The sequence below is a fragment of the Nothobranchius furzeri genome, chromosome 12, assembly GCF_043380555.1.
Source record: "Nothobranchius furzeri strain GRZ-AD chromosome 12, NfurGRZ-RIMD1, whole genome shotgun sequence".
Taxonomy (NCBI): domain Eukaryota; kingdom Metazoa; phylum Chordata; class Actinopteri; order Cyprinodontiformes; family Nothobranchiidae; genus Nothobranchius; species Nothobranchius furzeri.
In genome coordinates this window covers 25,188,212-25,204,296 of record NC_091752.1, presented here as the reverse complement: position 1 = coordinate 25,204,296, position 16,085 = coordinate 25,188,212, and the positions used below count along the sequence as shown (strand labels likewise).

At 42.1% G+C, this 16,085-nt stretch overlaps 1 protein-coding gene across 1 annotated transcript; it reads left to right on the top strand.

Moving 5' to 3' along the window:
- Nucleotides 1–1,063: 1,063 nt before the first annotated feature.
- On the top strand, nt 1,064–15,231 carry LOC107375831 (transmembrane protein 26). The gene is made up of 6 exons (XM_015944597.3): nt 1,064–1,364; nt 2,003–2,099; nt 2,271–2,357; nt 9,302–9,501; nt 12,706–12,788; nt 14,686–15,231. The coding sequence occupies exons 1-6, from the start codon at nt 1,174–1,176 to the stop codon at nt 15,039–15,041; spliced, it is 1,014 nt and encodes a 337-aa protein (XP_015800083.1). The 5' UTR covers nt 1,064–1,173; the 3' UTR covers nt 15,042–15,231.
- The last annotated feature ends 854 nt before the right edge of the window (nt 15,232–16,085 follow it).

Here is a 16,085-nt window from a genome sequence, read left to right as displayed (position 1 = left end):
GCACGAAGCGTTTTCTGCAGAGTGAATGAAAAAATGTTCAATCAGACTGAGAGTAATCAGGAGAAAGTTGTTTTTCAGGTAAAGTTTGTTTTTATGCTTTACATTCTGCTACGACAGGACTTGAATGCACCAGGAAGCCATAAAGCGAGCTGCAAAAGCAGAGCTCTGTCCTCAGCAAGAGCTTGTAAAAATACACACTTTTGGGAAATTCAAATGTGTTTAGGGGTTTGTTTGCCTACTACTGACTTTTATTTTCACAGCTGTAAAAGTAGTATTTTTTCAAGAAAAGTAAAAGTTTGCAATGCTAATATTTTGCAAACCTCCTCTGAATGAAATCACAATAATTATCCGAAGGGTTTTCTCCAGGTGTTCTGTTTTTTCAGTTAAAAAAAGAATAAATAAAAATAAACAAACAAACAAATAAATAAATTGCAGGCTTGTTGAATTTGGGTGAACGATTGTTTTTTCTCTGTGTGAAGAACTGCCAAGTTATCCAAAGTCCTGCTGAGCTCTCATCCAAACTCAGCCAAGATACGATCCAGGACTCTGGAGTCAGGATTTGAGTTTCATTTTATCCTAAACACAAAAATATTAGTTCAACACATCGGTTCAACACCATCATTAGAAATCGCCACATCAAGTAAAACATAGAGAGGTTGCGGATTTGATAAATCTTTCAGTTACCTGACGATATTAATTAAATATTAATTCTTTATGCAGTTTTCTTCTCAAACATATAATCTGTAAAATAGGAAGTCGTTTTTATTGTTCCTGCTGGATAATAAAATATTAAACTCTTGTGCCATTTACATTAAAATAACATGAACGTTTCTTCACCACAGGCTCCAGTGGATGGCATAATTTTTCCTCTAGTAGTAAAAAGAAACCTCAGGATGTGTTTTTCTTTGTGATGCTCTTCCTGCTGAAATGATCTGGAGATGTGGTGAAGTCATAATGTCCAACAGACATCACAAAGAAGAAAAACACAAGGGTCCTATATGGGCTTTCTGACACAGCTCAGATTACACGCCCCTTTATCTGAGCTATCATCTGTGGGAAAAAAACAGAAAGTAGGCGAGGCGGAGATACAAGTTTTGGGACTTCACTTTGTTGAGTCAGTGTGCCGGAGCAAGTCACAACAGAACCTCCAGGAGCCTACAAGCAGTCAGCAAGATGTGCCTGTTCAGCTTTCTGAGTGCGGTCATCACCAGATTTTTATTCATCCTGGTCTCTCTGATCGCAGTCTTCAGAGTGGTGTGGGTCCAAGACAACAACTATTACTGGCTCCTGACGCTCCTTTTTTTGCCGCTGATGATTGAAATGATCATCACCCTGAGGCGCCAGGATGGGAAGGATTACAAATGGTAAAACTGATTCTGCATGTTGCATGTTTTTGTGCATGTGTCGAGCTCTTTATTTAACATGTTGTTTACATGTTTCACTGTTAAATTTGCACTTTTAGACCTCTGCCGCCCCTCCTCTCTGCACCCCCATATCCTGCTTTCCTGCTTTCCTGCTTGTATTTTTCCCGAGGCAGCAACATGAAACTGCTTTTTTGTTCCTTGAAAATCAAACTCCAGACATCCTCTATAATTATTTGTTATGCGTAGAAATTTCTTTCTGGTTTAACAATAAAATTCAGTACAAGCTAATTCAATGTCAGCGGTCAAAAATGAGGGAAAGTAAGTAATCAGTTGCTCTTTGTAATTATTAATTAAGCCATGTAGGAGTTTATGGTTGGTGTGTGTGTGTGTGTGTGTGTGTGTGGAGAGAAAATTGAAACTTTCCATCTCTCACAATGATTGCATTATGAAACCAGGAGTTATTTTTTAACAACAAAGAGGTTAAAAATAAGAAAAATTAGGGAATATTCATGTTTGATATACATTAATCTAATTATTTTAATCTGTTAGCAGTTTTTAAAGCATATTGTCTCAGCTCTGATGATTATAAACTGCATAAATATTTTCAAATTAAGGTGGATAAACTGTTTTTTGTGCAGGTTTTCTCCCACAATCTTTTTATTCCTTATAAGTATCATTCCCTCCATCTGGATCCTGGAGCTTCACCACCAGGAGAACAAAGATGCAGACAACCAGGTAAAGTGCCTAAACCAGCTTTTCTTATGTTCTGATTTAATGTTGGTTGATGATTTCTGAAGTTTTTGCATCTTTGAATTTCCAAACTTGATTTCTGCAAACTGTTAAAAAACAAAACAAAAAAACAAATTGCTCTAAAATTTTATGAAATCTTCTCTTCTTTGCCTTCAGTGTAACCGTACAGATTATGCAAAGAGTTTGGACAGGATTATCCGCCCGAACACAAGTTTACAAAACCTCCCTGGTGACATAACAAAGGTAAGAGACTGAAAATTTAATTCCCTCTTATTGCAAAAATAAATAAATAAATAAATAAAAACAATCACTATGAATCAACTTAAACGTCAGTTGGATGATTAAAAAAGGTTGATTATTTTTAGGTGGGTTTGCCAACCATTTGCAAAAGGCAACAGAACACATTTGAGGAAGTGAAACATATACTGTATGCATGTATTCTATGAGCAATGGAGTCAGTGGATGCAGCGTCTGGTTTGTGTGCAATTTAAAGTTTGCACGCTCATATATTAGCAAGAAAAAAAATCAGTCATGATTTTATTTTCAGATGTTGCTTAAACACATTATAAAGAGTTGTCAGTCTTAATAAAATGATGTTCTTTTCCTTTGCCTTAATTATGTTGTTATATAAAGACTATCCTGATAAATTTTATTAAAAAATAGTTTGGATTTTTAAAAATGAGACATATTATGATTTTTCTCTTAAGTTAGAATATTTCTATTGTCTGTATAAAACATTTTTTGAAATTCTTTGCACAAAATCCCTCTCATGTGAAGTGATTTTAGCATTTTTACGCTTGACAGTTTCAGTACCTTCCAGAATGAGTTGTTTCAGGGCTCTGCTACTTCAAGAACAACAAGCTGGCATTGGTCACGCCCACTCATCCCCCACTAAGGCTGCTGAGAAGCTCAGATGTCTGGGAGGGGCTTGGAGTAGAGTCACTGCTCCTCCAGCAGCAATTCTCTCTTGCATTGGAGTGGTGGTTATAGTCTAAGTCCCCTGCTTATGACATCACAAATGGGAACTTTTTGAAACGTCTTGTTTTAGACACATAATTCCTAACACTAAACACTGATAGAAAATGGGTGAAAGTTATTTTCAAATATGGAGTGTTTATAGAGGCTGTAGAGACCCTCAAAATTATGCAAAAGGTGAGCTTTTGTATATTATGTCTCATATGTATTTATGTTAAGTGTAAATTCAGACTTTTAGCAAATGAATACAAGAAAAATTAAAGTTGCAAGCAGTGTCGTTCGGCCCTCACAGCTCCGAGTCGCTCCGGCCTGGCCAGCAGCCCGGGGCACCCGGGCACGTCCGCGGAACAGAAACGTCGACCACACCGACACCAGAAACCGTGAACATTCTCCTCATCTGCACCTCAACCTTACTCAGCATCTCCTCTAAGCCCACCATTAAATTACACATCTCACCAATAGGGGATACTCTATCTTCACCACACCAGTGGTGTGATACAGAAAAAGTTTAATGCTATTCTGACAACGTTTTTTGAAGTTATTCAAGGTTGAAGTTATCTAGGGGTGCTGTGACCAAATACAGAAAAATCCCATTGAAATCAGCTTTGGTTGACAAAGATGGCTTTCTGTTATTTTGGCATCAATCAGACGTTGTGTGTGTTATCTAGAGCCAGAGAGCCGAAAGGGGGTGGAGCTAAAGGGGTTTGAGCCAACAACCACATCAATGTGTTTGGTGCAGTCATGTGATGACACAAGCCAAGTTTAATGACATTCTGACCTTTCATTAGGAAGTAATTAACTTGTAATCTTATCTAGGGGGCACTGTGACCAATTACATAAAAATCCCATTGAGGTCCTCTTAGGGAGTCAAAGATGGTTTTGTAGTAGTTTGGCATCAATCAGACGTTGTGTGTGTTATGTAGAGCCAGATAGCCAAAAGGGGGTGGAGCTAATGGGGTTTGAGCCAACAACCACATCAATGTGTTTGGTGCAGTCACGTGATGACACAAGCCAAGTATATTGCCATTCTGACCTTGTCGTTAGAAGTTAATAAAGTTTGAACCTATCTAGGGGCGCTGTGACCATTTGCAACTAAATCCCATAGAGGTCATCTATGGTCATCAAAGATGGTTTTCTGTTATTTTGGCATCAATCAAACAACCTGATCATGCACATGGGAGTTATTACATCAAGTAATGTAGTGGCGAAAGGTCAAAGTTTGAGGCTTAGCCACGCCCACACCTTTCAACTTTTGAAAAGTCAGACGGTTGAACTGTTTCCCCTATGTCTTAAGAGTATACAGCAGAAGTTTGAAGACAATCATTGAAAAGGGCGACGGGGCATCACTCTCCAAACAACATGTGTGAAAACCACTAAATCGAGTACTGGGACCAAAATGGCCGACCTCCCGTGCGACTTTGCGCTGGCTCCAAGAGACTTTTTTGTAGGTCCTAAGACACTACGGTAGTGTACCAAATTTTGTAATCCTCAGTCAAAGCATGGCTTGGGGCTGACAGTTTTAATGGTCCTAGGGGCGCTATTTCAGAAAGTAGGCCACGCCCATCAACTTCTCCTATCCATTTCAATTAGGGGTTAGACTAGGATCACTCACCAGAAATTTCGTGGCGATAACACAATAACTGTGGATATGAGAGTCAAACGTATGTTCATGGCGTGATGGCGAATTTCGCCATGCTCCCAAAGCCCCGCCTTTTTTCAAAACCTGCCAGTACTGGAGACCAAGTGACCTCAACTTGTCTACTGCAATTTGCCCGAGAGTGCTGGTGATTGGGTAAAAAGAGTCCATTAGGGAGCTGTGAAAAAAACAGTGGCGTGGTGACCGGTCAAAGTTTGAGGCTTAGCCACGCCCACACCTTTCAACTTTTGAAAAATCTGATGGTTGAATATCCCCCCGTATGTCTTAAGAGTTTATAGCAGAGGTTTGAAGGCAATCGGTGAAAAGGGCGATGGGGCATCATTCTCCAAACAACGTAAATCGAGTACTTGGACGAAAATGGCCGACCTCCTGTGCGACATTGCGTTTTGCTCCAGGAGACTTTTTTGTAGATCCTGAGACACTATGTCACACTCTGTCCTGTCTCCCTGTTCTGTTCAGTGCCCCTGTTAATTGCTCCCACCTGCCTCTCGTCACCCAATCACCCAATCTCCCAGCTCCTCACATATTTAAACCCTCTCTGTTCTGTGTGTCTTGTTGGTTCATTGTTTCTATGTCCTGCGTGCTCTGTGTAATTAAAGACTCTTTTGACATTCCAGTTTGCCTGCCTGTCTGCTTCTTCCCCTGCATGTGGATCCTCAACTCCGGCTCAACTCACCTGCATGTCGTGACACACTACATTAGTGTACTAAATTTCGTAATCCTCAGTTAAAGCATGGCTTGGGGCTGACAGTTTTAATGGTCCTAGGGGGCGCTATTTCAGAAAATAGGCCACGCACACCGGATTTTCACATCAGACTTTTTGGGGGCCGGACTAGTATCGCTCACCAGAAGTTTTGTGGGGATATCTTTAGAAATGACGAAATAGGAGGCAAACGTATGGCCACGGCGTACGCCTGACTTCGCCGCGCTGCCACAGCCCTGCCGCCACAGCCCTGCCGCCACAGCCCCGCCCTCTGTTGAAAGCTCCCATAAAGTGATGGCAAGCAACCCCACTTGTCTTGAGTTACCATCTACAAATTTGTGGTGATTAAGTGAAATGGGGTGATTTGGGAACTATCACAGTAAAACTTGACCTTTTTGGTGATGAGGGGGCGGGGCTTGTGTGATGTCATCATCCGATTTAGTTTATGGGTGGATGATGAATGACCACAGAAATTTTTATAAGTCTACTCTATTTGGGTATGAAGTTATAGCCATTTATATATTTTTGGCAAGTAGTCGAACTTCGAGGCCTGGCCACGCCCCCTCAGCATACACAAAAAGTCAGTTTTATTTTTTCTATTTGATCACCCATCCCATCTGAGCAATTTCCCACAACTTTTGAAATGATCGTGCGAAAAATTATTGAGTAAATCTATCAGAAGCGGACCCTAGAAATGGCCAAAACTGTCACGTTGAGAGCCTGGAGGAGGTTTGGACCCAATATGCAGACACCCAGAACGACATGAAGCAGGAGTGGATGTAAATGAAAACATTCCTTTATTAGGAAGGACAACAAAAATGTTCCAAAAGGGCAGGAAGCCAAAAACCAATGTCCTGAAACCCTGGAGACAAAAAGCTCATTTAAAGAGCACAAAAACCTAGAGACCTAATGACGAGGCACAAAACAACGCTGACACAAAACAATGGACTGACAAAACATTGAGACACAGACAGGGTTTAATACACAGGAGAGGATGAGAGGGAGATGAACTGCAGGTGCGTGGGGAGAGAGAGACCAGGTGAACTCAATTACAAATCAGGGAGGAAACTAACATGACCTAAGAATAAAACCTAAAGACAAGAAGAGCAGGAAGCATAACTAATAATCTAAGGGGGGAACCTCAAACACCGATGGGGAAAACACACTAGAGAGACTAATAACATGAACAGCTGTAGCTAAAGGAAAATGACCTAAGAGAAAAACCTAAAGACCAGAAGGGCAGCAAACATAACTAATATACTAACGGGGGAGCTGAAACTAAAGGAAAAACACTACAGAAAGAAAAACTACGGGGGCATAACTAAAGGGGGCCACAGGAGCACAGGACCTGGGAGGGGGATATCTGAGGAGGGAAACCTAGAGGGCTGAAGATCTGGGGGAAAATGGAGAACACCAGGAGACACATGTGGAAGACGCAGACAAGGACACATGAGGGCGCTAGGAGACACAAAAGGAGAACCTAGAGAGGGATGGAGAACACAAGGAGACACATGAGGGGAGACGCAGATGCAGACTATGACAAAAACGGGGTCAAAATCACCACTTCAAACCAAAATGGCAGACTTCCTGTTTGATGTTGACCATAGTTGCAAGAGGGTTTTCTGTGCGGGCTGGTGAGTACCACAAGTGTACAACATTTCATAACTGTACGACAAACTAAGTTTTATGGAGGGGGTATTTTTCACATTCTAGGGGGCGCTGTGGAGCTAGTTTTATTGCGATTTTTTGGGGACCTTTAAAGTACAAAATTTTACACCACGCCTGACATGTGTTGCAAAAATTTCTGAGTTTTCGGGTATGTTAGGGCCTCCAAAAAGCCAACTTACTTGGCAGAATAAAAATAAACATTAGAAAAACAATAGGCCTTGGCAGCGCTTACGCTGCTCGGGCCTAATAAGATGCACAATGCAATAAAATCTACTCTGAGTTGAAGTGAATGAAAGGAAGAACCTGTTGACTCTTGACAAAGAACCGGTAAAAGCCCCGTTCCAGTACACATGTCTTTTAACAATGTGTTGGACAGTTTGCAAAGGGAATTCTTTCCCCCATAGCTTTAGAAGGTAGTGTGGAACTTATTGTTTAAGGACATTTATGAATAAATTGCTTGATAAACAAGACGGATGGATAACAAAATGAGTAAATAAAGCTCAGGATCAAAGTATTTAAAAATTTGCATGAAAATGTGTCAAACATCATTAGAGCTGAGAGTTTTAACAGTATTTTTGCTATTTTACCACAGTTTCCCTCCCAAAAATGATTGCTTTACCTTCAAAAAGATTGTATTCCTAATTGCAGAAAAATAAGCATCTATGGTGCAATCCGAGGGTCAATTACACACACTAAAGTGGACTCTAATTGTTGTGTGATTGGTGTTAAACTTACAAATCTGCCTCTACGTGCACTTATTTATTTTTATTTTTTTGCTAAATTCATTATGCTACAGAATTTAGTTCATTTTAAGTTGCCATTTTGGGCATGTTGTGTAAACTGGGAGATTGGTCATCGTCTTAGGTTTACAGACAAAGAGCTCAGCTAAACTGAAAATGGCTAATGACTAATGGAGGTCTAAAGCCAACAGGATATCCTTATAGGTAGTCTTTCAGTGAGTCGTTGCTTTCATATCCTGTTTTTAGGGTATTTTAGTTATTTAAAGAAGAGATATTGTAGAAGGGCAATTTGGACAGATTTTACTGACATAATGTCGTCTTAATTTTTGCATATATGCAATATGTTATTTGTCATTGAGACATTTATTATGGATATTAGGATTGTACAGTCTCTTGGTTCTGCAGGTGCACCTTAGAGTGATGCTTAGCTATAGTGAAGCAGGAGATAGCAAGCTGTGATTAAAGGACAATTTAAAAAATGCACAGTAGCTGTAAAGTTCTCATTTCTACCTTTAAGTGTGTATCAGCCAGTATAGATTGTTTGCAGTGTCTTCCAGCGCAGGTTCAAGAGCATGGAGGAGATGCCAGGAGACTAAGAGCTGGACAGGACCAGAGAAGGTCCTTAAGTCATCACTAGGACTGATGTCTGCTGTTTTGTACTTCTGGTATAATTTCTCGAACCAGACAATCAGAAACAGGTTATATGAGGGTCTGAAGGAGAGCAGGCTCACCCTAAGCACATGTGATAAATGTGAAAAGGTCCGGAAAAGTCACGGAGCTTGCTACGCTGGAGTGGCACATCCATGGAGGAGCATACAGACCTCCACAGGCAGGACAACAAAGCCCTTACTGCCAATAAGTATAAGAGGGAAATCAATCCTTAGACCAATTCCCATACACTGATCCATTGTTTCCCAGGGTGATCCTGGTGCACAGAGTCTGGTGAGTGTTTCCGGAGCATGAAGGAATTGGCACCATTGACTTGCCGTCATGCTCACTTGACCTAAATACGATGAAACACCTCTGGGACGCCTCTTTTCCGTTAACCTAAAGCTGTCAAGTTGCACCACAGAGTGTCCGGAAGCTCAGACATGTCCTAGTTCAGATCTCTGAAGACATTGATGTCTTTCTGTCTAGAAAAAGACAACATTTGACAATATTTGTCTGATATTGTCAAACACACGGAGATCATATGAATGAGCAGAGTACAAAAATGTTACCACATGTTTGCAATTGTGGTCACATAAAAATCTGAGCCCATCCAACACGTTATGACCTCCACACTGCAGATGTTTTCTGGTAACTGCTTCATAAAGACTTGAGAGTTGAGTATTTTACACTTACAGAAAAATGTAAAAGTTTACAGATTTGAACCCTGACCTGAAAGAATTGACAAAATCCTTAAAACTTTCTCAGCAAACATGTTTTTTCTGCTCTCTTTCAGAATGTGAATGAGGCGTTCTGTCCAAACAATTGGATCTTGGCTCTTCATCAGATCCTGCTCATCCTCCTCATTATAGGGAAGTGGCTTCTCCCTTTAGGAGATGGAGTCACAAGAGACCAGCTGGCTCAGCTTCTGCTCATCTTCGTAGGAACAGCAGCAGACATCCTGGAGTTTACCAGTGAGACGCTGGACGATCTCAAGTAGTTTCACAGTTTGCTTTGTTTTTATCGCTCTCTATTTTTTTAGTGTCCTAGAGTTTAAAAGCCCATTGATCTAGTTGCTGTTGAATATAGGCAGCTTGGGGGTGTAATGTACCATGTTCTGTCTCCAGAATAAGGCATGAATTTCCAGAAGACGGTGCACAGTGTTGGGAGTAACGCGGTACAACAGTAATTAACTACTGTAATGCATTGCTTTTTGCTGTAATGTGGTAATGTAAGGCATTACAGGGAAAGAAAATGGTAATATTTACTCAGTACAATTGTCAGTAACTCGGTAATTACAATGCATTTTTATGTGGGTTTCCTAAAAATTCAAATTGCGGGAAGCCTGAAAAAAGATCCAGTATCTACATATATTACGTCATTTATGGACTCAGCTTTGCGGGCATTCCATGAGCAGAGAGGACGTAGCGGTAATGGCTCAAATACTCCAGCTGCGTCCTGGCAGGAGCGTTCCACTATGGATGCGGTAGCACCCCTGGATCTGGAAGTCAGGTGGGCTTTGGAGAATAAGGAGGTGGTGTTGGCTGTGTTCCTGGATATAAAGAAGGAATATGGCATGCTGTGGAGGGATGGGCTGCTGGTGTCTCTGTACAGGGCTGGGGTGTGGGGGAGGATGTGGCAGTGGATCAGGGGCTTCCTCAGTGATAGAACGCTCCAGGTAAGGGTGGGTTCGGTGCTTTCCGAGTCGGTCGGGGTGGAAAATGGGGTTCCACAGGGCAGTGTGATCAGCCCAGTTTTATTCAATGTCCTAATCAACGGTCTGTTTGGCTCCTTGGGTGGTGAAGTGGGACAATCGCTGTTTGCGGATGATGGGGCTTTCTTGAAGCATGGTCGAAATCTTCGTTATGATTTTCGTAAGCTGCAGGAGAGTTTGGACGGTGTGGTATCTTGGGCGAGATGCTGGGGCTTTGCGTTGTCCCCTACCAAGACTAAATATACAGTATGGTTTTTGGTTTTGAGAAGAAGGGTCCTGAGGTGGGGCTGCGGTTGGAGGGGCAGGACTTGGAACGGATGTCAGTGTGTAGGTATTTGGGCATGTGGTTGGATGAGAGACTGACGTGAAGAGTGCATTTGCGGGGCTTGGTGACCAGGTGTGGCCGCATTCTAAATGTAATGAGGTGTCTGGCTGGGTCGGACTGGGGGGTGAACTGAGCCACTTTGATGTTGGTTTATGAGGGTATGATCAGGTTGGCCTTGGATTATGGGAGTTTCCTGTATGGTTCGGCTGCGCCTTCGACCCTGAAGCAGCTGGATGTGTTGCTGGCAGCGGCTATGAGGGTGTGTACTGGGGCATTTCGGTCGTCCCCGGTGGCAGCCCTCCTTGTTGAAGCTGGAGTTATCCCGTTGGAGTTTCGGTGGGTCAAACTGGGGCTCCGTTACCTGCTGCGGTTTAAGGGCATGGGGGAGTCAGACCCTGCGAAGGCATTGTTGAGCCAACACTGGGAATTCGAGGGGTCGGTTAGAGGAGTTGGGGGTGGTTTCCCGGATCTTCTGAGGAGATGGGAGGGGAAATTGGGCTTTCTCCGGTGGCCTGTGAGTTCTCATTTGGTTTGAACTGAGGTTCCGCCCTGGATATTGCCTGAACCTGAGGTAGATTTTTCCTTCTTGGGTCAAGGCCGGGCTGTTGGGAGGGCTGATGATTTTATGGGTTTTCTGGATACGGATTGGGGATCTTATTTGCAGTTGTTTACAGATGGCTCGAAGGACCCAGTAAGTGGTAGAGTGTGGGTGGGGTTGGTGGTTCAGAGTCTGGGCTACAGCTGTGGCTGCCGGCTTCTGGATGGCTGTTCAATGTTTACGGCTGAGCTGGTGGCTATTATGTGTGCTCTACATTGGATGGGGGAGCATGCTTCACCTCGGTCCGTTATGTGCTCTGACTCGGCGATGGCCCTGCAAGCACTGGTGGGACAGAGCTCCGGGTCTCGACCGCACTTGCTGGCTTCTGTCAAGATGGCGTTGCAACGGTTGGGTGATGAGGGCTGCGAGGTGTGTTTTGTCTGGGTTCCCGCGCATGTGGGGGTGGAGGGTAACGAACGGGCGGATGCTGAGGCTAAAGATGCACTGGGGAGGCAGGTTGTGGAGTTGGGGGTGGAGTTGGGGCCTCCGGAGTGTCGATCTGCAATTGGTCAGGAGGCTATGAGGTTGTGGCAGGCCTCCTGGGATGAGGGGAGCACTGGGCGGTCCTATTTTGCTTTGCAGAGACGGGTGGGTGGTCGTGGGTGGGATATTTTCCGTAGGAGATGAGACTTTGTAGTCATGACCAGACTACGGCTAGGACATTGGTGCTTGAGGGAGGGGTTGTTTCTGATTGGTAGGCACTCGACTGGTAGGTGTGAATGTGGAGATCTGGAGATGGTAGGGCATGTTCTTCTGAGGTGTGGCCGATATGCGGTGAAGTGGCACTCTTTATTTGTGGCTTTGAGTGAATTGGGGGTGACTGTGTTCAGTCTGAGGACTTTACTGGAGGTGGTGGAGTGGCGCAGGGTGAAGGTGTTGCTACGTTTTTTTGTGAGCAGTCGGAGTATATGTTAGGACATAGACGGGTTTAGCAGTGGGCATAATGTTGTTGTGGCAGCAATACGCCACGAGGCGTCCAGCCTGCCTTATCCAGTGAAGAAGAAGAAGAAGAAGAAGAAGAAGAAGCTGAACCCGACAGGAAAATAACTGGAAAATAACAGAGCTGAAAGGCAGCAATGTGGTAAACTGGCAGGAAGGTGTGCGGGTTTACCCCTGGGGTTGTAACACCATTGTAGGGCTTTATTATGGGATTGTGTTTGGCTATTTATCAGGGCTCCTGGACCAGGTTTTATGCTATAGAGCAGGGCTATTCATTCCCGACCTCGAAGACCGATATCCAGCATGGTTTAGTTTTAACCCTGCTTCAACATGCCTCATTTCAATCAGTAGGCGATTAATAGGGTTCCAAAGAGCCTGATGAGCAGCTGCACAGGTAACTCAACCACCGAATCTAGAGTGTTGGACCAGAGAAACCAGTAAAACATGATGGATACAGACCCTGGAGGCCTGGACTCGAATAGCCCTGCTATAGAGGCTCAAAGAACAGTTTCCTGTTGTAAAAAACCTTTCTAGGGCATCTTTAGATGTACTGTTAAGAAGGATGCATGCTGCTGTCTCATATTAGTGAGTGAAGTTTTCTGAATGTTTCTCTGTCTTTGTTAGTAAAGACAACAGTCCTATTATGGTCTACATCATCTTGGCCGTGTGGACGTGGAGCATGCTGCAGTTTCCCTGTCATTTTGGAGGTCAGTCTCTGCCTTTCTGTTGTAAAGCACATCTTTCCTCCTTATGGAGTAATTTACAGCAATGTGGGACAAACTCAATGTTATTAGACAAAACCAGTCAAATTGTGCAAGCTGTGTCTTAAAGAAACCAGCTGCTTTCTCCATTAATGTCACATGTTTAATTCCAGAAAAATCTGCTTGTTTCTGAAGCTGTGACTCACCAAGAGGGAACATCAACTTCCTGAAGAGGGAAGGAGCAAAGAGAGAATTAAAGGAGCCCATTAATAATCAAAATTAATATTTCAAGTGATTGCATTAATGCATGTTTGCATCTTCTGGCATGCATTTATCTTTTCATAGACAGGTTTAGTTTTATTATCTTGTAAACACAACGTTTGTTGTTTAATATTTTGTTCAGACATCAGAGGATCTGTCTTGTTCTCACAGAAATTGTCTCAACAGAAGGTCTGGAATTTGTGGTCGTGTTCTCAGTGGACAGCAGGACAGACGAGAATTTCTCATATTTTCTGCTGTTAACACTTTGCTGATGAAAATTATCTGATGCCAAAGAAAGAAAAATGCTTCTAAATGACCAAACTCTGTCTTTGTGCTTCAGAAAGCCTCTATACAACTTAAGCGTTAATCTATTTACAGATCAAAAAAAGGAAGAATGACTGTAACTCTTCTGAGTATTTCTAACGTAGACACAACTTTGTCTGGGACCCTTCCTGACATATGGCATGACTCAGTGCAAGATGATTAACCAGAACAGTGCAACGACAAAAACAACCTAAAAGTCATCACAAGTAACAGCCAAATCTCTAAAGGAACTTCAAGATCAAAATCAAAATACAGAAATCGTCATCAAGTTCTGTGGAAGCGAAGTGACGGGAGTGAGGGGGCAGGAGGGAACAACTTCCCCTGCTGCTCCCTACTTTTATATCTTTAAAATACATCTTAAAGAGTAAGTTCACTTAGAAAAGGTTTTTTACTTCTACTGATTGGTCACTCTGAGTTTCCCATGCAGGCTGAATGTGAAATGGTCTTCTACCCCTAATTTCTACATTACCAGCTGATAGAAAATAGATAGGGAAACTCTTGGATTAGAAAAACCAGTCAAATCTATGTGACCGCGCTTTGATTGGCCACTAGAATATTTCCGCTCAGCCAGCAGCTCACGTAATGCACACACGGCGAGTTTTTGCCAAAGTGAGGCAAAAAATATCAAACCGGTCAGATATTCACCTCAGCGTCTCGTGAGGATGAAAACTCAGTGAAAATCAGGCGCAAACAGTGAGATATCTGAGCAAACGGTCATTCAAGGCCGTTTGCTCAGTAGTTTGCTCTTGTGTGTGGCACGCTTTAGTGTTATCTGAGAAAGAATGGTAGGGGTGTGAAGCCAAATACTGAGGACAAGGCTTCACAGAGATGGGGGTGTAATTTGTCCTTTTGTCCCAGCAAATGGTCCCACTGTAAGTTTGCAAGGGTCCAATAAATAAGACAAATCAAATTTAATTTAATTTATCCATTACATAGTTCAGAAAAAGAAAGCTTGGCATTTCACAAATGATGTGTTTTTATTGTTTTCATTATTCCAGCTGTGGACCACATTCCAAGTTTTATTGTCTTTATTTGCTAATGTTTAAAACAAAACCATTTGCTTTTAATAGTTTGTATCATGTAAAGCAACTTTAACTTCAATTATAAGATTTTGCATACTTTAACAAAGAATTTAAACAGTAACAAAATAAAACACCTGATTTTACAGTCAAAAATTTAAATTCACTTTAAAACAAGTAAAAGTAGAGATCGAATCAGTCAAAAGCAGCAGAACCACTGTTGCAAATAAGACCACCTACTACACACACAATCAGCTGTGATTATCTAACAAATCAGTTTGTTTTATTTCTTTGCACAGTGGTGAACTCCAAGAGTATCGATGAGAAAAACTATGGTATCCGTAAAGAGTCGCTGGTGTCTGAATACAGCACTGACCTGTGGGACATCGTGGAGACGTTGTTCATCCAGGACGGCCCATTTCTGGTGGTCCGAATCACCGTCATGGTTTACTTCGGCCTTTTTCACCAGATGCTTATTTTCTTTACAGTTAAGAATTTCCTGGTGGTCATTCTGAGCCTGTATCGGCTGGCTGTGATATGCCAGGACTCCAAATCTTCCAGGCGTGAGCTTGTGGAGGTCAACAATGACCCACAAGTCCAAGTGGACATAACTGAGAGTGATGAAGATGAGGACTGTGGAGTAAGGCTGTCGTAATAGCAGAAGATCGGTAAAAATAGAAAAGGAAGTAGTGAAATCAGCAAAATCACGATTAACATGAGCATTCAGTGACTGGTCCTGTATGAATGCATGCTTTTGGTTTTATTTTGTACTCTCAGCCATTGAATCAAACAAAATTTGAACCTCAGTCTGATAAAATAAGTCAAATTACCAAAGAAAATGCAGTTTTGTTCAAAAATAAAACAAACAGCACAGCAGAGGAAGGGCACAGAACTGGAAAAATGTCCAGATCTGTGTTAACTGTGCTGCAGAAGAGGAAAATCCAATTTCACACAAATAAAATAATAAGTATAACAGCAGCCATAAAAAAACATGTTCACAGTATCATGTGTCCAAAAGAAAGTCATAAAAGACAGTAGAAGACAATGTATCTTCAGAAATGCACTCGTTGTGTTATCATGTCACATTAAAATTCTGTTTGTGTTTACATATACAGCATTTTATCTGGGCCAGTTTCCGAGAACATGTTGCTCATTTTCTTTCCCTTCAGAGAGCGAAACAATTAATAATACAGTGAAAGCATCTCATTTTTGAGCAGATTTCACATGACTGAATTAAACTCAAAGCACTTGTTCTGTTTCTGTACACATGACACAACATGTCATCATTCCATGAGAACTCTGTTTGGCTGGGAGACGGTGTGGGTGGTGTGGGACTCGGAAACAAAAATGTTTGCAGAAACTAAGCCTTTGACATCTGTTTCTATGTGAAAAAAGTCATAGTCAACATTTTCCTTTTATACTGTTTTAAAGTTGTCTGAATTAATTCAACCTGCGTGACTATGTATGATGTACAAACATGTGCATCCTAACCTTTTGGCATTTTCTGTAATGTACCTTCATGTTTCTGAGTATGAGTCTAGTTTGAGTTGTGCAGGTGTAAACCTCAAACTTTTGCATTTCTTCTTTGACTTTAATTCAAATCATCTGATCTGCAACTGCAAATGTAAAAATGTCCTCCACATATCAATATTCCATCATCACATTCATCCTGCCCACTGACAACAGGAAGTTTCTTGTT

Excerpts from the sequence above, each read along its gene's own strand:
- LOC107375831 (XM_015944597.3), top strand. The coding sequence starts at position 1,174 with ATGTGCCTGTTCAGCTTTCTGAGTGCGGTCATCACCAGATTTTTATTC. Across the intron at positions 1,365-2,002 it reads GATGGGAAGGATTACAAATG|GTTTTCTCCCACAATCTTTT; the intron begins GTAAAACTGATT and ends TTTTTTGTGCAG. Across the intron at positions 9,502-12,705 it reads GAGACGCTGGACGATCTCAA|TAAAGACAACAGTCCTATTA; the intron begins GTAGTTTCACAG and ends TGTCTTTGTTAG.